The sequence below is a fragment of the Coffea eugenioides genome, chromosome 5 (genome assembly GCF_003713205.1).
Source record: "Coffea eugenioides isolate CCC68of chromosome 5, Ceug_1.0, whole genome shotgun sequence".
Classification (NCBI taxonomy): domain Eukaryota; kingdom Viridiplantae; phylum Streptophyta; class Magnoliopsida; order Gentianales; family Rubiaceae; genus Coffea; species Coffea eugenioides.
The window spans coordinates 7979560-7999387 of NC_040039.1; the positions used below are offsets into that span (position 1 = coordinate 7979560).

The following is a 19828-nucleotide window of genomic DNA, read 5'->3' on the forward strand; positions in this document are numbered from 1 at the left end:
TTCATGTTGCAATGCAAGTGCTACTTTCTAGTATGGATGTATGAAGTCAATACTCGAGCTTTACACATAAAATAAATAGCATTTTTTAAATATATATGCACTGGTTACAAGTAATGTGTCTACGTACATGAAAGTTTTATCTACAATTATTTACAAATATTTTTTTTTGTAATTCGAAGTGACCTTGATATATCTCTAATTAACTACATTGTAAATTTTCTTGATATGTTTCCAATGTGCAACGGACGACATCCCAAACTAGTGCAGAGAAAAATAAGAGTGCCTTTAACCAACAAAGTGCCAAAAAATATCCCTCCTGCACGATGGAATAGCAGAAGTCCCCACTTCACTTTGAAAGGAGAGTTCAGGAACGACTTGAGATGGGAGACAAGTGCTTGTCTGTTTCTTCGCAGTGCACATGACAACAGAAACTAGAATGGGGAGATGCTGGAATATATCAAGAAACTGTCCTGTTATGCACGGTAGACGCCCTCACCTTGAAGCTATGGTCTCCGAAGACTGTTCTACCCATCACCGACTTGCTGCCCTGCTAATCCTACAAGAGGTTAAAACACGACTTGATGGAGGTCCCTCCCCTAAAGGTCCATCCTTCCATGATCTAATAGTACTTGTTTGGAACTTAGCAGGAATATCAATATTACAGCCTCTTTCCATTTATTTGGTTTTATTTTTCTAAGAGCGTGTTGGCTATTGCTTCCCATGCTCGTCTACAGCTATATATAGGGTTAAACTTGACCCCAATTCTTACTTGTGAGCTCAGAAAAATCTGAAATCGAACCATGAGCATTGCCATGAACAAAATCTACTACTTTTTCTTGTTTATCTTTAGTTTAGCTTGGTTAGCCATCATGGCAGCCAGCAACGGTAATATTACAGCTGATCAATCAGCGCTTCTTGCTTTTAGAGATCGCATGATCACTTCAGATTCTCACAAAATCTTGCCAAAAAACTGGTCAGTTACCTCCTCCGTCTGTGATTGGATGGGAGTCACCTGTGACGCTCATCAACGTAGAGTGACTGGCTTGAATATCTCAAAGATGAACCTTACTGGTACCTTACCTCCTCAACTTGGGAACCTGTCCTTTCTGGTTTCCCTTGACATTAGCAGCAACAATTTCCACGGAGAATTGCCTCGTGAGTTAGTTCACTTGCGCAGATTGAGATACCTTGATTTTGGGATCAACAATCTCGGTGGAGAGCTTCCCTCCTGGTTTGGTTCTTTATACAAACTCCGATACCTGTCCCTCAGAAACAATAGCTTTACGGGTTCTATCCCGCCTTCCATCTCTAACATGTCAAACTTGGAAACTTTATGGTTGTCTTGCAATTCAATTGAGGGGACCGTTCCAACAGAATTTCAGAATCTTCATAATTTGAAGAATTTGATTATTGAGAGTAATCAGCTTTCCGGTCCTTTGCCTTTCCATGCCTTCAATCTTTCCTCAATGGAAAGCGTTTCCTTCCTGAATAACAGCCTATCTGGCATTTTTCCGGACGACATCTGTCACCGCCTTCAGAAACTTACATGGCTTAGTCTAGCAGAGAACAATTTGATCGGTCGAATACCTTCAACGGTGTCACAGTGTTCACTGCTTCGGTATCTTGCCTTGTTTGGGAACCATTTCACTGGATCCATACCTAACGGAATCGGGAACTTGACAATGCTGGAGGACCTATACCTGCAGATGAACAATTTAACAGGTAAAATGTATTAGTGACCTGCTTTTATTCCTATTTTTTAAGTATGGATTAAGCTTATGCTTCTGTTCTTGTATTTGCATTTGAGATATCTAGTAAGATTATGCTTCTCTTCTTCTATATGGAGGTTTCAGACAAAAAGAATAACTATACCAACATTTTCTTTTTGCGGGTTTGGTAGACAGTGATGAGAGAGCACCGCCTCTCTGTTTCTCTATTAGTCTAGCATTCACTAGATTTATATAGCTGCAAGATGCATTTTTAGAATCTTCCCGAAGGAAATCAGCACTGTCTTAATTGTGATAACTTAGTGCATGTATAATTAGAGGGCCAGTCTTTAGTAGAAGTGAGAGGTAAGTCCCTGCTATTGCAAATTGGTGTATAAGTTTAAGAGTTGTGTGTGGTACATAATCGTTAGAGTTCCACGAGCTCTAGTTATCTTGGTATAATGTGTTTTATATATAAATGCTGAGTGTTGTTTGTGGATTCCGTTTTGGGTCTATCACTTGGCAATTTCTTCTGAACCATGCTTTAACAACTTTAAATATGCAGTCAAAATTTCAACCTTAACCATGCAAATCATGTAATTGGATTTTGGGATTTACATACATATATACCCACATAGACATTCTCGTTTATATATGAGTGCGTATATATTCTTCGATCAATTACATTTACATCTTCTGCAGTTTGATCAAATTACATATCAGACCCTGAGGTTTGTCAATACTATCAAAAGGTCCTACATCCAAATAGATTTATAATATAAATACCCTTATTGTATGGGTCTTAACTCTTAATGTTTACCGTATTCCTGAGGTTTCTAGCAGGATCATTTAGTGTCCACAATGTTTTTAAAATATTACTTATTTATCTCATTTTTAAATTTTTGTAATACTTTTAACACAATTGAAATATATGATTAAACTACTAATTTTAGGAAAGAGAAAATAATTTCTTTCTAACGTTGCCCTTTTGTTGCACTATTATTTTACACAATTATAATGATATAATTAAAAGTTGAAAACAAAGGCAAAAAGCATGAAGATGCAAGTCTAATGCGTTAAATTATAGTAGCTACAAACATAAGCATCATGTTCATTTAATGCACAAACAAATAAAAGTTCATTTAAGATATTCCCAAAGTGCAAAAGTAGATTTTTCTTTGGGATTTGTCTATTTGGTGATCTACGGCCACATAATAAGTAATGGACCCTTTTTTCGACAAAAGGGATGAATCCAAAAATTTTGCAATTCGAGCAGTCAGTTTTGTTTTTAGAATTTTAATATTGGGCCTACCTTCATTTTTAATACACCATTAGAGAACCAAACAAAAGAAATCTTTCCTTTTATGTAACATGTCCTGAGTGAATTTAAGGAATTTTATAAATTGTTTAGAGTCTTTATTTTTTATTTGTCCAAATTCATGATGAAAACCAGAAGAAGGGAAAGTGTTCACAATTACATTTAAATTTATTTAAGATGTTTTCAAGGTGCTAAAAAGGTTTTTTTTTTTCATCTTTGCAGTATTTCATATGGTTTTTACGTGTTTTGTAAAATATTTAGAATTTATACAATTTTTAAATTTTTTTGTCCATATTATGACCAAAAAAAACTGTTAAAGGATCTCTTAGATCGGTTAAGAAATATTTCTATTAAATAACCACATTGATTAAGCTTTCAAATGTTAAGTGTTTCTAAATTATTTTATCATAAGCAGAATAGAACACAGCCTATTTGGTAAGATACTTCACTTGTAACTAAAAGATTATGGGTTCGAGTTATTAAGGGATTAAGTGTGAAGTCACTATTGATCCTCTTTGAAAAAAAAATTATCATGACAATTAAGGAATCATAACAAAAGGATAACTTTGGAATGAGATTACCAATTCTTTTAGAATTAGTTTTTTAATCATATATTTTGACTTGGGATTGAAAGTGTTACAAAAAAAAATTTTGAAAATAGGGAAAGGTAAGTGATATTTTTAAAACTTTAAAGGTACTAAATGATATTATTAGAAACTTGAAAGGAGGTTTCTGAAATTACCCCTTTTATATGTCGACTGATGTCAGCATTATTTTTTTTATCAAAAGTCCGATAATACCCCCAAGCCCCAACTTTCTCTTCCTCTATTCAAGCAAGTTTTCCATTACCAACAAATTCTTTCTCCCATGCCCATCTATTTACTATTGAGGTGAAATCTTTAGCCTGAGACATTCATGTGCAAAAGATAAACAAAGTCAAACATAAATAATCTCAAATTTTGGCCATAATACACCCCTAGCAGCCTGCATTTCTCAAAAACAAAATTACCATATTCCTCTTTCTTCATGCCACTTTCTCATCATTTAACCCATTCTTTATCACCATATTCATCTAATTTTCACCTGAAAACAACATTCTATCAACATAATTGTACAAAAAATGCACCAGCAAACTATGGCATACAGATCCATAGGAGGGCGATACGCACAGCGGTAGAGGTAGTAGCAATCTGATGGTGAAATTGAAGGACAAGCAGAGTATTGGTTATTGTTTGTTAGATTATAATTGGATTGGTGTTTTTGAGCCTATTTTTGAAAAACTGTTTTTCACGTTCCAAATGCTACAGTAAATGTGTATTTCAAAAACAACTTCAAAAACACCAATCCAAACAATATATCAAAAATAACTCCAAATATATTTCAATTATGCATATTTAATTTGTATATTTTAATAAGTATATTTCAATTTGTATATTTTAATTATGTATTTTATATGTATATATCAATTATATTTTAATATATTTTAATTATATATTTTAATATGTATATTTCAATTATGTATTTTAATATGTATATTCAATTATGTATATTATATATATTATATTAATATAAATATATTTATTTCAATTATGTATAATATTATATATATTATGTCAATTGAAATAAATATTATATATTTATATAAATACATTTATTTATATATAAATTTATAAATATATTTATGCAATTTTGTTTTATAATATATATTAATATGTATATTTCAATTATGTATATTATATATAAATTATATTAATATTAATGTATATTATATATATTATACATTTCTAATATTATATATTTACATATACATATCATAAATATTTTATTTTGTTTAAAATATATTTTTATATATTTATAATATATTTACATAAATATTATATGTTATATAAATTATATATAATATAATATATAATATATTATACATTTATATAAATGTACATTTATACATAATATATAAATATTTATGTATATTTATAATATACATTTATATTATATATTATATATTATATAATACATTTATATATTTATATTAATATACATAATATTAATTTTACATTTATACATAATATTAATACATGTATACATTTATATTAATTATATTAATACATTTCAACATAATATTAAAACATATTTATAATATATTAATTTATACATTTATATAATACTAATTTATAATTTATACATTTTTAATAACATACACTTATACATTTAAATATACATTTATATTATGTGTTATATATAATATAATACATTTATACATTTATATTAATATACATAATATTAATTTTACATTTATACATAATATTAATGCATATATACATTTATATTAATTATATAAATACATTTCTACATAATATTAATATATATTTATAATATATTAATTTATACATTTATAATAATATACACTTATAATTTATAATATATTTATAATATTCATTTATAATTTATACATTTATAATAATATACACTTATACATTTATAAATATATTTATATTATGTATTATATAGAATATAATACATTTATATATTTTTATATGAATATATGAATATATTTATTTATAAATGTATTATAAATGCATAAATGTATATTTATATAAAAATTATAATTTATAATTTATACATTTATATAATATTCATTTATAATTTATACATTTATAATAATATACATTTATACATTTGTAAATATAAATGTATTATAAATGCATAAATGTATATTTATATAAAAATATAAAAATTATAATATTCTAAAAATACTCAAAAATATGTTTCAAAAATACCTCTAAAAATAATCCAAAAAAATCTACAGTAAAAGTTTTTCATATAGTTTTTGAAAAACAACCCCAAAAACAACTAATCCAAACGGATTTGTTTTTCAGATTCGAAATGCTACAGTGGTGTTTTTGAAAAACAACCCCAAAAACAGCTAATCCAAACGGAGCCAATAACAGTAGGTTATTTTGGAATAAGTGAGGAGGAATAAGGGTTGAAGGATTTGGGATTTACTTTCCGCAAAAGGCCGACTTAAGGCGGGACCAAGTAGTTGTGCGAGCATAGGAATCCACTAGATTGGAGACTTGCAACAAGGCTGGTGTGTCAATTGGACTCCATGAGTTGGACTTTGATAAATCCAAACTTGGTTTAGACAATAAATAGGATTTTCAAACTTTTGAATTTTTGGGTTCAGGCCTAAGTAGGGATGGCAACGGGGCGGGGTTGGGGCGGGGCTTACAAACTCCCCCCGCCCCCGCCCCGTCCCCCGCCTCCCACTCCCCCCGCCCCGCCCCGCCCCGCTTTCCCCGCGGGGGCACCCACGGGGTTAATAAAATTTTCTCCGCGGGGTTAATAAAATTTTATTATAGTTCAATTTTAATAAATAATCAAGTACTAAAATATCAACACATCATCAAGTTATTATTCATTTTAATTTTACAATTGAAACTCATAAAAACAATCAAACAAAAGTTATTTGAATACAATCCAACATGATGAAATAAATACAACTAAAATAGTTAAATTTTCACTTTTGGTACAAATACAATCACTAATTCATTATTGTGTTTGTGCTTTTTTTTTTGAGAAAAAAGTGTTATTCTATTAAGTGTAATTAGAAATTTAGTATAAATGTATTAGTAAATTTAGTATAACTAATTAATAAATTCTATTAGTAGACATGTCTAATTATTCACATAATTGATAATATCAATTATATTACATGCACTAATATACATTATATAATACATCTAACTAATAATATCATTATCATAAGTTTATAACTAATTAAATTCCATATTATATATAATTATATATATATATATTTTTTTTTTGCGGGTGGCGGGGCGGGGGACCCCGCCCCCCGCCCCATTTCTAAACGGGGGGAAAAAATTTCCCCCCCGCCCCCGCCCCACCCCCCGCCCCAACCCCTGCCCCGAGAGCCCCCCGCGGGCACCCGCCCCCATTGCCATCCCTAGGCCTAAGTTAGAAGGTTCAAATTCAACTCACACTTTAATATGAGTTTTGGAATCAAATCGAGTTTCACCTAAGCTCATAATTAAGTACATAAATATATATATACTTGATATTTATGAATTATTATAAATTTATATATAAATTTTTAATATTTCATGGTACAATATTTATAGTTATATATTATATATTACTTAATATACAATAATATAAATATATATATATTAATAATTGTACATATGTGATTAAGCAGAGTAAGAGAAAGAGAGGAAGAAGAAGAAATGAAGCACAAGGGAGTTGATTGATCTAAGATAGAGAAGGAAATGTGGTCTAATTCTGTAATGGTTAGAATTAATATTCCACTATGCCAACGGATTTGGGCCCTCACAAATCCAGTTCAAACCAGCTGTGTAAATCTACCCTGGTTTATAATTGGGCCAAATCTCCCCTATATCATGTTATAGACATTCTATACTCATTTCAAATTAATACATTTGGAGAATTCAGTAATCTCAATTAATGTTGTTATTATATACTTCCAATACAAGTGAAATCAATCTCATAAAAGTCGAAATTTTGCAGGTGCAATTCCAAATGAAATAGGGAATCTAACTATGTTGACGATTTTAAGTTTTGCCGACAACAAATTGACTGGTATGTCAAAGTTCCTAAGTAAAAGCTCTTAATTGCTTAAACCATTGGCAAAGTTCAGAATACAATTGGATCTATAAAATAAAAGGATCACAACTTTTTTTCCATTACAAGTCAAATCAAACTCATAAATGTTGCAATTTTGCAGGTGCAATTCCAACTGAAATAGGGGATTTAGCTATGTTGACAGAGTTAGATTTTGACAACAACAAATTGACAGGTATGGCTTCGTTCCTAATTGCATAGACTGTCTTTAAAACTCCGCATCAGGCTGATCTATAGGTAATAGGATAACTTAGGCCTATATTTCGGTTGAATGAAATCAACTTTTCCTTTTAACGGATTTGATATTCAAAGAGGTCGGTTTTAAAGCCTTGCTAGAAGGTTTTTTTTTTTTTGTGGATTGGTTTGGGGTGGGGTGGGGGAGGGGAGACCTAAAACTTCCTATTGTTCAAAAAGTTTTTTTTTTTCTTTTAATTTTAGAGCCTTGCCAATGAAAAGCTGTCGACGGTATGCTAACACAAAAGTACTTCACTATGTTACAGGTGGAATACCTGAAAAGATTGGGAACCTTCACAAATTGGAGGAGCTTCATTTACACAACAATACATTATCGGGTTCCATACCAGCAACAATTTTTAACATCTCATCTCTCAAAACAATTCAACTCTGCCAGAACAAGTTTTCAGGAACTATTCCTTTGACAATGAGTAATAAGCTAAGCAATCTGCAGTATTTTAATATTTACAATAATTTCTTGAGTGGAGTTATACCTAGCTTCATCTCAAATGCTTCTCGGCTAGTTACTTTGTCGCTTGACAATAATGAGCTTACAGGTTCAATCCCCGACTCTTTAGGAAGTTTAAGAAATCTAGAATATCTAAACTTGGCTTTCAACAAGCTGTCAAGTGAACCCTCATCTCCAGAATTAAGCATTTTCACTTTCTTGATGACTTGGAGATTCTTGAAATATCTAGGAGTGGATCAGAATCCTCTAAATGGTTTTCTACCTGCTTCTTTTTCTAACTATTCGACTCTGGAACACTTGAATGCATTCAGTTGTAAAATCAAAGGAAACATCCCAGTCGGAATCAGCAATTTGAGCAGTTTACTAGTTCTAGATTTTTCAGGTAATGAATTGATTGGATCTGTCCCAAGAACTATGCATAGTCTGGCAAATCTTCAGATGTTTTACTTGGACTCCAATCAAGTAAGAGATGTCTTGGACATTTTCTGTGGATTACATAGTTTGGGGTTGTTAGACTTGAGCCAAAATCAATTCTTTGGTAGTATTCCAGAATGCTTAGGAAATATGACAAATTTGAGACAAATTTTTCTAGACTCCAACAGGTTGACTTCCGTGATACCTGCTAAACTATTGAGCATGAAAAATCTCGAAATTCTCAACCTTTCATCAAATTTCATAAGTGGATCGTTACCTTTGGAGATTGGGAACCTCAAAGCAACGTACAGTTTGGATCTCTCGGCTAATCAATTGTTAGGCATTATTCCTACTACAATTGGGGAGCTGCAAGCTTTACAGAATCTTTCATTGGCAAAAAATAATTTGCAGGGCTCTATACCAGAATCATTTAGCCATATGGTCAGCTTGGAATTCTTGGACCTTTCACACAATAATCTCTCCGGCGTGATACCCAAGTCAATGGAGGCACTCAAATCTCTCAAGGAATGCAATGTTTCTTTTAATAGATTAAGCGGCGAAATTCCTCGAGACGGTCCCTTCAGAAACTTTACAGGTCAATTGTTCATGAACAACGAAGGACTCTGTGGTGACCCAAGGCTTGGTGTTCCACCATGTCAGTGTAATTCAAGAAAAAGAAAGGTACTTGTCATTAGTCTATCAGTGATTGCAGCAATAATGATAATAGCAATTGTAGCAATATTGGTTCTAAGGTGGTTGAAGGAGCCAAAGGGTTCAGGTGGAACAGAGTTGATGTCAGTGGCAAAATATGAAAGATTTTCCTACTATGACCTTTTGCACTCAACTGATAACTATAGTGAAAGCAATTTGCTTGGAGAAGGGAGCTTTGGTTCTGTTTACAAAGGTATCCTAAGTGATGGCATTGTTGTGGCTATCAAGGTATTCAACTTGCAAGTGGAAGGTGCATTAAAAAGCTTTGATAGAGAATGCGAGGTACTAAGGAGTTTACGCCATCGAAATCTTACAATGGTGCTCGGTAGCTGCTCCAACCCTGATTTTAAAGCCTTGGTACTCAAATACATGCCTAATGGGAATCTTGATAAGTGGTTGCACTTTCGTGACCATTTCTTAGATCTATTTCAAAGAGTAAATATAATGATTGATGTTGCTTGTGCATTGGAATATCTACATTATGGTTATGATACTCCTGTGGTACATTGTGACCTAAAGCCTAGTAATATCTTGCTTGATGAAGATATGGTTGCTCATGTAAGTGATTTTGGTATATCAAAAATGTTTGGCGAAGGAGAAAGTATTTTGCATACCAACACCCTCGCAACACTGGGATACATTGCACCAGGTTAATCTTTTATCCTTTTCAGTCTACATTTTCTTTGCTTCGACATTTGTCCATCTGTTGTTAATCTTTTAGCTAATTCCATTATTCTGACTATTGTAATCTTATGACAGAGTATGGATCAGAGGGGGTAGTTTCAACAAGAATTGATGTATATAGTTTTGGAATAGTTTTGATTGAAACTTTTTCCAGGATGAAGCCTAGTGATGAAATGTTTTCAGGAGATTTGAGCCTTAGAAGCTGGGTAGAAGATTGTCTTCCTGATGCACTTCAAGTCGTTGATGCAAACTTAATAAGGCCAGAGGATGAGCATTTCACTCACAAGCTAAAGTGTGTTTTATTGATCATGAATTTGGCTCTAAACTGCTGTAGAGAATCTCTAGGAGAAAGGATGAACATGAAAGATGTTTTAGCAAATTTGAAGAAAATTAAACAGCAGCTTCTTCTGATAGTAAGTACTTAGCAATTTTGTGCAAATTTTATCTTTCAAGGTAGGAAGTTACTTTCCTTATTCGTTTGCGCTCATGGCCTACTATTTCTTGTAGCCAACTGTCAGACCTTGAGTGGATCAGGTACAATGTTTTGACCAGATCAAACGGATATTGCTATATAGTTCAAAAGCTTGATTATTTGGAAGGCTCAAGAGTTATGTACTTGATTCCATAGGTGTCATTATATATGCCGAATTTGGACTTTCAGTTATGGGGCATAATAGATAATTGGTTTTATTTTGTTTTCTTTGAATTTTGAGCAAGTTCTTGGTTACTTTTTATGTGGACCTGATTATGTATCTTTTAGCCTTATCATGTATTAAGATTGCAATAAATGTTTCGTTACTACAAATGAATGCATCAGGTTGCTTAGGTTGCTCTCTAAACTACAGAAAGAATAGTAGCTGTCATCTGTTCTTCTTCCTTTACAACAGTTATATCCTACAAGCCGTTTAAAGAGTTAAGTGAAAGCATGGCTTTTGTTGGCAACTGTCACTTCCCTTTGTTCTAAATCACAAGTCTTTTGGGATTCTTTGAATCATCACATATCAGAACTTTAATAACCTTGCCTAATTTGAGTTGTCCATTTATACATGGAACGAAAATTGTGAGAAGTGAATTAGGTCGATATAAAACTCTATTGGACTTGGGGTGTGGAACAAAAACAGAGTTCTGCAATTATGAAGTATCTGAGAATTGGTGAAGCATTTTTATAAAGAAATGCACCATTTTAATTTAAAGAATGGTTAAGTATTGACTGTATTGAGGACACTGATGTAATAGTTACTAGCCAGAGATAATAACAATGTCCTTGTTGTTGGAGTCCTTTGATCTTATAGACTTTCAGCCAGCATCCTTTGATTTTTTTTTTTTTTTAGTTTTAACAAAAAAAAAGTCTAGTCTAATAGAATTCATGTAGATAATATTAGGGTGAAACATTGCAATTTTCAACACAGAGATTAGTTAAAAAGTTTCCAACACTGGGGTGGCAGAGCTACCTCAAAGGAAAAGTCTACTGACATGTGAGGCAAGTAAAGAAGAACATGCTTCCACTTACCAGGAAGTTTCTAGCAAAAGTTATCCTAGACCTAAATATATGTCCTTTCAAACTATTTACTTGTACACAATATAAACAAGCTCAGTTGGCACAGATTCTCTGTTTGGTTATCCTAAGTTGTTTAGGGAACTGAAGTGAACCAGTGTTACCAAAAAGAGAGCTTTGTCTTGATTAAATTCAATAAATAACGTACCAAAAAAAATGTACAAGTAAAGGGGAGAATTATATACATGCTTTAGAGGGCAACATTTGTTAGCTGTTTTACAAGAGAAGAAACAAAGGCTACAACCACTTAGCTCATATAAAATCAAAAGATCAATTATGATGTTATCACTGTTACCCTAAATTATTTGCACCTATATTTGGTCTAAATGTGGGAATATTTACGATGGCATCAAGCTATATCACTCTAAATTTCTCTTATGCGTACTATCTTTGGGGCTTTTGTTAGCTCTTAATGTGGAGAATTTTATTTTATTTTTAAAGTGAAGTTGGAACATCTCCAATTAGTATCCTCTCCTCAGGTTGCTCTGCTGAGCACTTGAAAGATAATTCCATTATTGATGGCATGCACTTTTACTATTTCTATTAGATTCTCTTCACATTGGCTTAATTTCTTTTAAGTGGATTCTTTATTTTGTATTGGAGTAACTAGTTTCTTAATTGTTTTAATTACTTGAAATAGTAGTTAAAGAATTTCCTTTTTATATGAGTTTAGGAATTAGAAACTATTTCCTATTTTGTATGAGTTTAGGAATTAGCATTTAAATCCTATTGTTATTTTGATGTTGGTCCATAAATGTGACTTATAAATAGGTGGGGATTGGTGTACTACAAAGTGGCACACAAGGAGTCATGTAACTTTGTACATGGGGTAAGAGAGGACTTTTAGGTGTGAGAGATGGTATACAACCGTTGGGTTTGGATTTAAATTGTATTCTTGTATAAGATTTTTTCCTTTCATAACAAAAAACGGGTATTCTCTCTATGGATGTAGACTCAATAAGGAACCACGTTAAATTTTGTGTATTGTTTATTTTTATACTACTAACTTGTTTATCATTAAATTATTATGTACTTAATTTTTCAATAGTGATTCATTCCGTGTCTGAAACCCAATAAATTGGTACTATATTAGAGTGGGGTTCATTATTAGATCTTGATTGACTATTAACATCAGAGGTCTGAATCCCATCAAACTAAATTTTTTTTCTTCTATTCAAAAGGATGCTGTTATTTCTAGATCTAACAAAACATTTTAGGGTAAATTCCACTTTACCCCCTGTGGTTTAGCCTTTTTTTACATAACTCCCCTATAGTTTCAAAAGCTATACATAACTCCCTTATGGTTTGGATTAAAGTGTCAAAGTGACGGGAATGATCATTTATAACGGCGTCACCTAAAATGTCAAAATTACCCTTATGTAAAGTTGAAATTTATGTATTAACCAAGGGGGGTTATGTGTATATATTGAAAATCATAAGGGGGTCATATGGTAAAATATTAAACCATAAGGGGGTTATATGATAAAATATAAAAATTATACGGGGTTAATGTGTCATGTATTTATAAGGGTAATTTTGATATTTTTAGAAGTTCTGTTACGAGTAACTATTTCCGTTACTTTGACACTTTAATCCAAACCATGAGGATGTTATGTATAGCTTTTAAAACCATAGGGGGGTTATGTTAAAAAAAGGGTAAACCACAGGGGGGTAAAATATTATTTACCCAACATTTTATTAAGTGGCTAGGAAAATGATTTATAGGCATTGGTGCTCTATTAGGACTTAGAACTGTCAACTACAAAAAATCAAATCTGGAAAGCAGAGTTTTACTAGGCCTTATTCTCGTTCGATTTAAATTTTGTGAAATCCAATTACAGAAATTGATTATAGAGAATAATTAAAATTTGTAAAAGCTACTTTTTGATAGATTATAGATTACAGCTTTTTTAGATAATTAAAAAATCTAGAATCTAAATACAAACGTAAATGCGAATGTAAAATAACAAAAAACTAATTATTTAAAATTAAAATATATAATTAGCTAAAATAATCAATCGAAAACAAATCCTAAGTATCAGAGTAATTTACTACCATAGGACGGAATTTAGCACCTCTAATATCCTCCAAGCAAAAGGTCCCGTACGTTGGGGGATACAACACAAAACTGAATGATTCAAGATTAATGGTGGAAAGTGATTGGGAGTCAGAGTCGGAGGATTTTCAGCAAAAAACTGAATGATAACCTTTTTTTTTTTTTTTTTTAAAGTGAATGATAACCTTAGAATCTAACGGAATAGTGGCTTGGTTATTACAGTCATCGCATCTAGGTGGCCTACACAATTTGGAAACTTCCTTAAAGAAATCAATCGTGCTTTTGTTTTTTTTATCTTCTCTTGATTTCTCACCTGTTGAAAATCCTTTTCCTTCCATCACTTTAACTATCCACTGCCCATTTCCAAAGAAATTTCTTCAATGGCCCATAATTCTACATCCATGTCACCTCAATTATTAGCACTATGTTGAATTCCCATTTGTGCAAACATAATATATAGTAGCAAGCCCCAAATAATTGTGCAAGTGGGAAATATGTGCTCAACATTCTTTCATGAGCTGAATATCTTCCGTATAGAAGACTTAGTCCAGTCTACCTGTAAATTGAATGATTGCACTAGCAAAATTCTCCAAACTCCAAAGCGCGTCTATAGAACCGAAAAAGAAGTACTGAATTTGAATACCTTTTATCTTCACAACTGTATACTAACAATGTTCCTCGATCCTAGAGAATCCCAAGCAGGAAAGGGTTTTGACATTGCATAGATTTTGTATTTTTCTACAAAAATAATATCTGACTTTCTGAAATTCCCAAACAACATCTAAACGAAAAAAAAGAGACGGAGAGAGATAGAAAAAGAATTCACTGTTGGACAGTTGCATATGTGGATTAAACACTACAAGTTTGCAACTGGAGAGATTTAAAGTTTTGAATCCTGGAAAAAAAAAATTGGTTGTTGGGCCAAAACCAAGTTCTGGTGTTGTGATTGTATCTTTAATCCTAAAAAGATGTAGCGTTGGACAACAATTCTCAGCCCCCCTCCTGCGCAACTCGTTTGGTCACGACAGCCCCTTGGAAGTCGTTGTCCAGCTTCCCACCAGGGATCGAGTCCCAGGGTTACCGTGTTCGAGGGGAAGGGGCCTCTCCTCCCGGGCCGGAGTGGGATTAATCGGGCTCCGTAAGGATTGATCCGGACACTGACTCCGTCAGCAAAAAAAAAAAAAAGACAACAATTCTCAGCCCCATGCTCTTAAAAAAAAAAAAAAATCTTGTTTTGCACTAAATTACATTGTCCTCTTGATCAATGAGTCTCAGCTAGGGCCCACAGGTTTCATGTCTGTCCAGATTTTGTGGGAAGCAGAGACAGATTTTTTTTTTTAAAAAAAAAAAGGAAAAAGATTTTCGAACAAAATGTTTTCCACATACCTGAAGAAGACATAGAAAAACTTCATATATAAATAGAGTCATAAATTCGACCATAAAAACAACACTAAAAATCTAGCTTGGTACCCATTGGGTAGTTATTGAAGCACCCTAATTTCAACATTTGATAAGGCAGAAGAGTAGCACTAATCCTTTTGTTGGAGCTATGTTATCCCATAAAAGTTCACAAATCAAACTGCCAGCCAATTTCTGCACCCATAAACCACTATATTTTTGGTGTTGGTGGAGCAAATATCAGCCCAAGTAACTTCTTTCACATTGACGTTTCCATCTTTCAGGTATCCGATAAAGTGTCAAGTTGACGTTTTATCTTCTTAAGCGCTGCCACAACTTCTTTCATATTGATCTGATCTTGTGGGCATTCGGTGCAGCAACTTAGAGTTAATTTGAAGATCATTGAAACACACTCCAATTTCTCACTGAAATGCTCATCTTGTTGCCTGAGTAAGTTGCCATCTATAACCTGAACTGTTGCATTAGGTACAGATTCTTCTATCCAATTCTTCAGGGTCAAATCTTCATTGAATATCTCATCACTAGGCTTCATTCTTGAAAATGTTTCCATCAAAATTATGCCAAAACCGTACACATCAATTCTTGTTGACACTAGGCCTTCAAGTCCAAACTCTGTACTGCACAAGGAAATCTATCAATCTATCATAGTTGAAGGGAAAGAGAAAACTCATGAAATTGACATATTTTCATACAAAAAAGAGATATAAAAGCAATTAAAGAAAAAGTCAGATATGCTCAACCTGGGCCATATATCCAAGTGTTGCAAGGGTCTTGGTATGCATAACACTGTTTCTCTCATCCAAGAATCTTGCAATACCAAAATCACTTACATGCGCAATCATATGTTCGTCAAGCAATATGTTACTAGGCTTCAAATCACAATGAACCACCGGTTTTGCATAGCCAAAATGGAGATATTCCAATGCCGAAGCAACATCCACCATCATGCTTATTATTTGCACTAAATCCAAGCAATGGTTGTGGGAGTATAACCTTTTCTCAAGGCTCCATTGGGCATATATTCGAGCACTAAGGCTTTGAAGTCTAGGTTAGAGCAACTACCAATCACTTTGATCAGGTTTCTGTGGCGAAGGTTGCGCAAAATTTCACATTCCATATCAAAACTCCTAGAAGTGACTTCTAAGAGGAAAGAGAAAACTTTCGCAGCAACAACTGTCCCATCTGTTAAAGTACCTTTGTATACAGATCCAAAACTTCTTTTGCCAAGTAAATTACTGTCATCATAGTCATTGGTTGCTTGGACCAGTTCATAATACGAAATCCTTTTCGGCAGTCCCATGGGCAACAAATCAGCATTTCTTGAAACCTCATTCTTCCTTTGCAACAGCAATTACTGCTGCTGTTATACTCAATATAATGCCTAACATGTGAAATACTTTTTTGTGACTCCAACATGGAGGAACATGAAATCTTTGGGCTCCACACAATTCACCATTACACATGAATGATTCGTGTGTGAAGTTCTCAAAAGGACCACCAGAGGGAATTTCTCCTCCTAAGTGGTTGAAAGAAAGATTAAGATGAGTGAGATATGAGAGTACCTCCAAGGACTTTGGGATGGGACCTGATAGATTGTTATTGGATAGGTCCAAAACCTCCAAGCTTATAATATGACCGTGTGAGTCTGGAATAGGTCCCTCAAACTGATTTTGTGCTAAAGAAAGGTTGGCTAGACTTTGCAAACCTCCAATGGAACTTGGAATACTTCCACTAAGATGATTTCTTGGACCCAATAGTGTTATTGCCTTCAAATTTTGAACTTCTTGAGGTAGTGAGCCACTCAGTAAATTAGAGGACAAATCCAAATACAAGAGATCGGTGAGGTTCCATAAGCCAGCAGGAATGCTTGAGTTTAAGAAGTTTCCATCAAAGAAAATTTCTCTCAGCGAACTAACATTGCTTAAGCATGATGTTATTGACCCACGAAGCTGATTTGCTTTCAGATACAATTTGTATAAGCTCTTTAACTCGCAAAGACTATTTGGAATTGAACCACTCAGTTGATTGGATGTCAAACTTAAACCTTGGAGTTTTTGCAAGTGTCTCACTCCGATGGAAGGGGTCCACGCTATTGATTTCCATATAGACTCAAAGTCAATAGATTGCTCAAATTCCCAAATGCATCGGGAATGCTTCCCTTGATTCTACAATAAATAGGCATAGAATTTCTCCATAGAAGTTGAAAGATTCCCAACCGATACCGGAAGAAAACCATGCAATGGATTGTCACCAAAAGATAAGTGTTTTAGATACTTACAATTTGTCAAGTAATTGATAAAACTCAATTCTCTTGATGAAGGTTCAGTTGCCAAATGATTTTCATAGAGAATCAGCCGTCTTAGAAGTCTTAGGTCCCCAATAGAGTTTGGAACTGGACCACTAAATCTGTTTGAATTCAAGACCAACACAGTTAATTTAGATGCATTTGAGATTGAGGGTGGTATTACTCCATCACACTCATTCATATTGAGACAAAGTTCTTCGAGGTTGATTAATCCATAACCCATGGAGGGCGGAAGTCTTCCAGAAAGCTTATTGCCCTCAAGGCCCAATATTTGCAGTGTTGAGATGTTGAAAATTTGAGCGGGTATGGATCCAGTTAGGCTATTGAAGTCCATATTAAGTACTTCTAGATACTTTAGGTTGCCAAACTCTTCTGGAATGCTACCTGAGTTATGAAATATACAAATGTTAATGCATAAAATGGATCCCAAATATTATGAGCTAGGATAGTACAATGTTCATGAAATGTGTGGTACCTGTCAACTTACTGTCACTGAGAGATCGTATCCTAAGCCAAGTTAAGTTTTCAACTTCCTTTCTTTTTTTTGGTAAGTGAAAAGGTTTTGAATTGAGAACCTCTTACTTGTAATTTCTCTCATTTTAATATTTAAACCGACCCTTTCTCCCAAATTCTCAACCTCTATGAAAATCACACTTACAAAATTGTCTTTAGACGGTAAAACCTGATTCTAAAAACTTTGTACTAGTGAAATATGATTGACCAGTATGTAAATTAAAATTTCAGAACCTAAGATTTTACATTCAAGCATCAAAAATTATTGGGCAGTATATTCAAATTATGAGCTGGATGATTTTTTTTTTAACTTATGTTAAATTGTTGTAAAGAATTTACCTAAAACCTTTTTTCTTATTAAAAAAAATGTTTCTACTATGATTATTAGACTTTTTTCTAAGACTAGTTTGAAGTACGTGCTTTGCAGGTTGCATGGCTCTATTTGTACTTATTCTTTGTGATGATGTTTTCTCAAAAATGAATTGCCTTCCCTTAATTAAAGTAAAATATAGATACTATAAAGAATTTAACCGCACAATATGAAACATTATCTATATTCTCTCCATAATGTAATCCATACTTTTGGTTTCTTTGTGTTATTTTGCAGCCCAAAATCTTTAAATTAAAATTTTTAACTCAAAAATTCTCAAACAACTAAAATGAATTTGCACTACAACCAACACAAGATATATATACATACACATATGTGTATCTATGTATGTATGTATGCATGCATGCCTGCCTGTCTATAGGGTTTAAAGATGACAAAAGGGCAAACTTGCATACATATGACATGGAGTTGTTGTTTTGTTCTATATTTTGTTTTTTTTTCGTAAAAAAAAAAAAGTTTGGGTGGGTTCGGCTCCGGTTACCACCACAGGGCAGGGCAGGCCTCCAAGAGCATATGTCACTTATAGAGGTACTTACAAATCGCCCACCAATACAACCCTTACATCACCAACACAGCCCTCTTTTGTTCTTTCGTTTGTTAACAGCAATGCATGTATTACCGTGCATGAACTTGGTTAACATTTACAACCATGATAAATAATTACATTATCTTCTTGTACATGATCACGTAATTATGTGTTTTTATAAACCTCTTGTAAATTTAGTATCAAGTATTTGAACTTTGAAATTCGATTTAAGTAAAACAAATCATATAGGTTAGTTTGAACCATTCTTTTGGTATTTTTCCCAATTAGATTAAGTCAATTTTCCTAATTAACAAACATGGCCCCAATATTTGTGTGCCTTCGAATTCCCTTCATACAAGCCTTTAAACTACTAATCAATACAATATTTAATTGTTTGAGAATATATAACTAGTTATATGCGGCACTTTTTTTTTTATTTCAAGTAAAAATGCAAAAAGAGTTAGGACGGTACCATCTAATCGTTGTGACCAAGATATAGTTCCTGGAGTGCCGTCAAATTCCCAACTTCTTCTGGCATCACTCCACTAAAGTTGTTGTATGACAACCCCAGTACACGAAGCTTTGAACATTTGGATAAGGATGCTGGTATCATACCACTTAATTTGTTATAGAAAAGATCAAGCCATTTGAGTCTTTGAAGACGGGAACATATGCTGACTGGAAGACTACCAGATTGGCTATTACCAGCAAAATCAATAGTCTCCAATGACGAAATATTGAACACCTCCGTGGCAAAGAACCGGAAAGCTGATTGTTGTTGATTTCCACTATCTTCAATTTGTTTAGATTCCCAATCTCCATTGGAATTGTCCCTTGCAGAGAATTAAATGACAGTCTTAAATTCCTA

The 19828-nt window shown here is 33.1% G+C and overlaps 2 protein-coding genes across 2 annotated transcripts in view; one reads left to right on the top strand and one right to left on the bottom strand.

Annotated features, from left to right (window-relative positions):
- The first annotated feature begins 869 nt into the window (after window positions 1–869).
- On the top strand, window positions 870–10073 carry LOC113771118 (LRR receptor-like serine/threonine-protein kinase GSO1). Its single transcript, XM_027315738.1, has 4 exons — window positions 870–1722; window positions 7787–7858; window positions 8184–10012; window positions 10056–10073. Exons 1-4 carry the CDS (start codon window positions 870–872, stop codon window positions 10071–10073), a joined length of 2772 nt encoding a protein of 923 aa, XP_027171539.1.
- Window positions 10074–16553: 6480 nt separating this feature from the next.
- Window positions 16554–19828, bottom strand: part of LOC113771119 (LRR receptor-like serine/threonine-protein kinase FLS2) — a 4365-nt gene continuing 1090 nt past the window's right edge. The window contains exons 2-4 of the mRNA XM_027315739.1: window positions 19450–19793; window positions 17504–17914; window positions 16554–17314 (exon numbers count right to left, since the gene is read on the bottom strand). Coding sequence (XP_027171540.1) covers window positions 16554–17314; window positions 17504–17914; window positions 19450–19793 — 1516 coding nt within the window. The remainder of the gene's footprint in view (window positions 17315–17503; window positions 17915–19449; window positions 19794–19828) is intronic.

What these genes read in the sequence shown, in the direction of transcription:
- LOC113771118 (XM_027315738.1), top strand. Translation starts at nt 870, where the DNA reads ATGGCAGCCAGCAACGGTAATATTACAGCTGATCAATCAGCGCTTCTT. An exon ending in GCAGATGAACAATTTAACAG is followed by an intron (nt 1,723 to 7,786) that starts GTAAAATGTATT and finishes GCAATTTTGCAG; the next exon opens with GTGCAATTCCAACTGAAATA. An exon ending in TGACAACAACAAATTGACAG is followed by an intron (nt 7,859 to 8,183) that starts GTATGGCTTCGT and finishes ACTATGTTACAG; the next exon opens with GTGGAATACCTGAAAAGATT.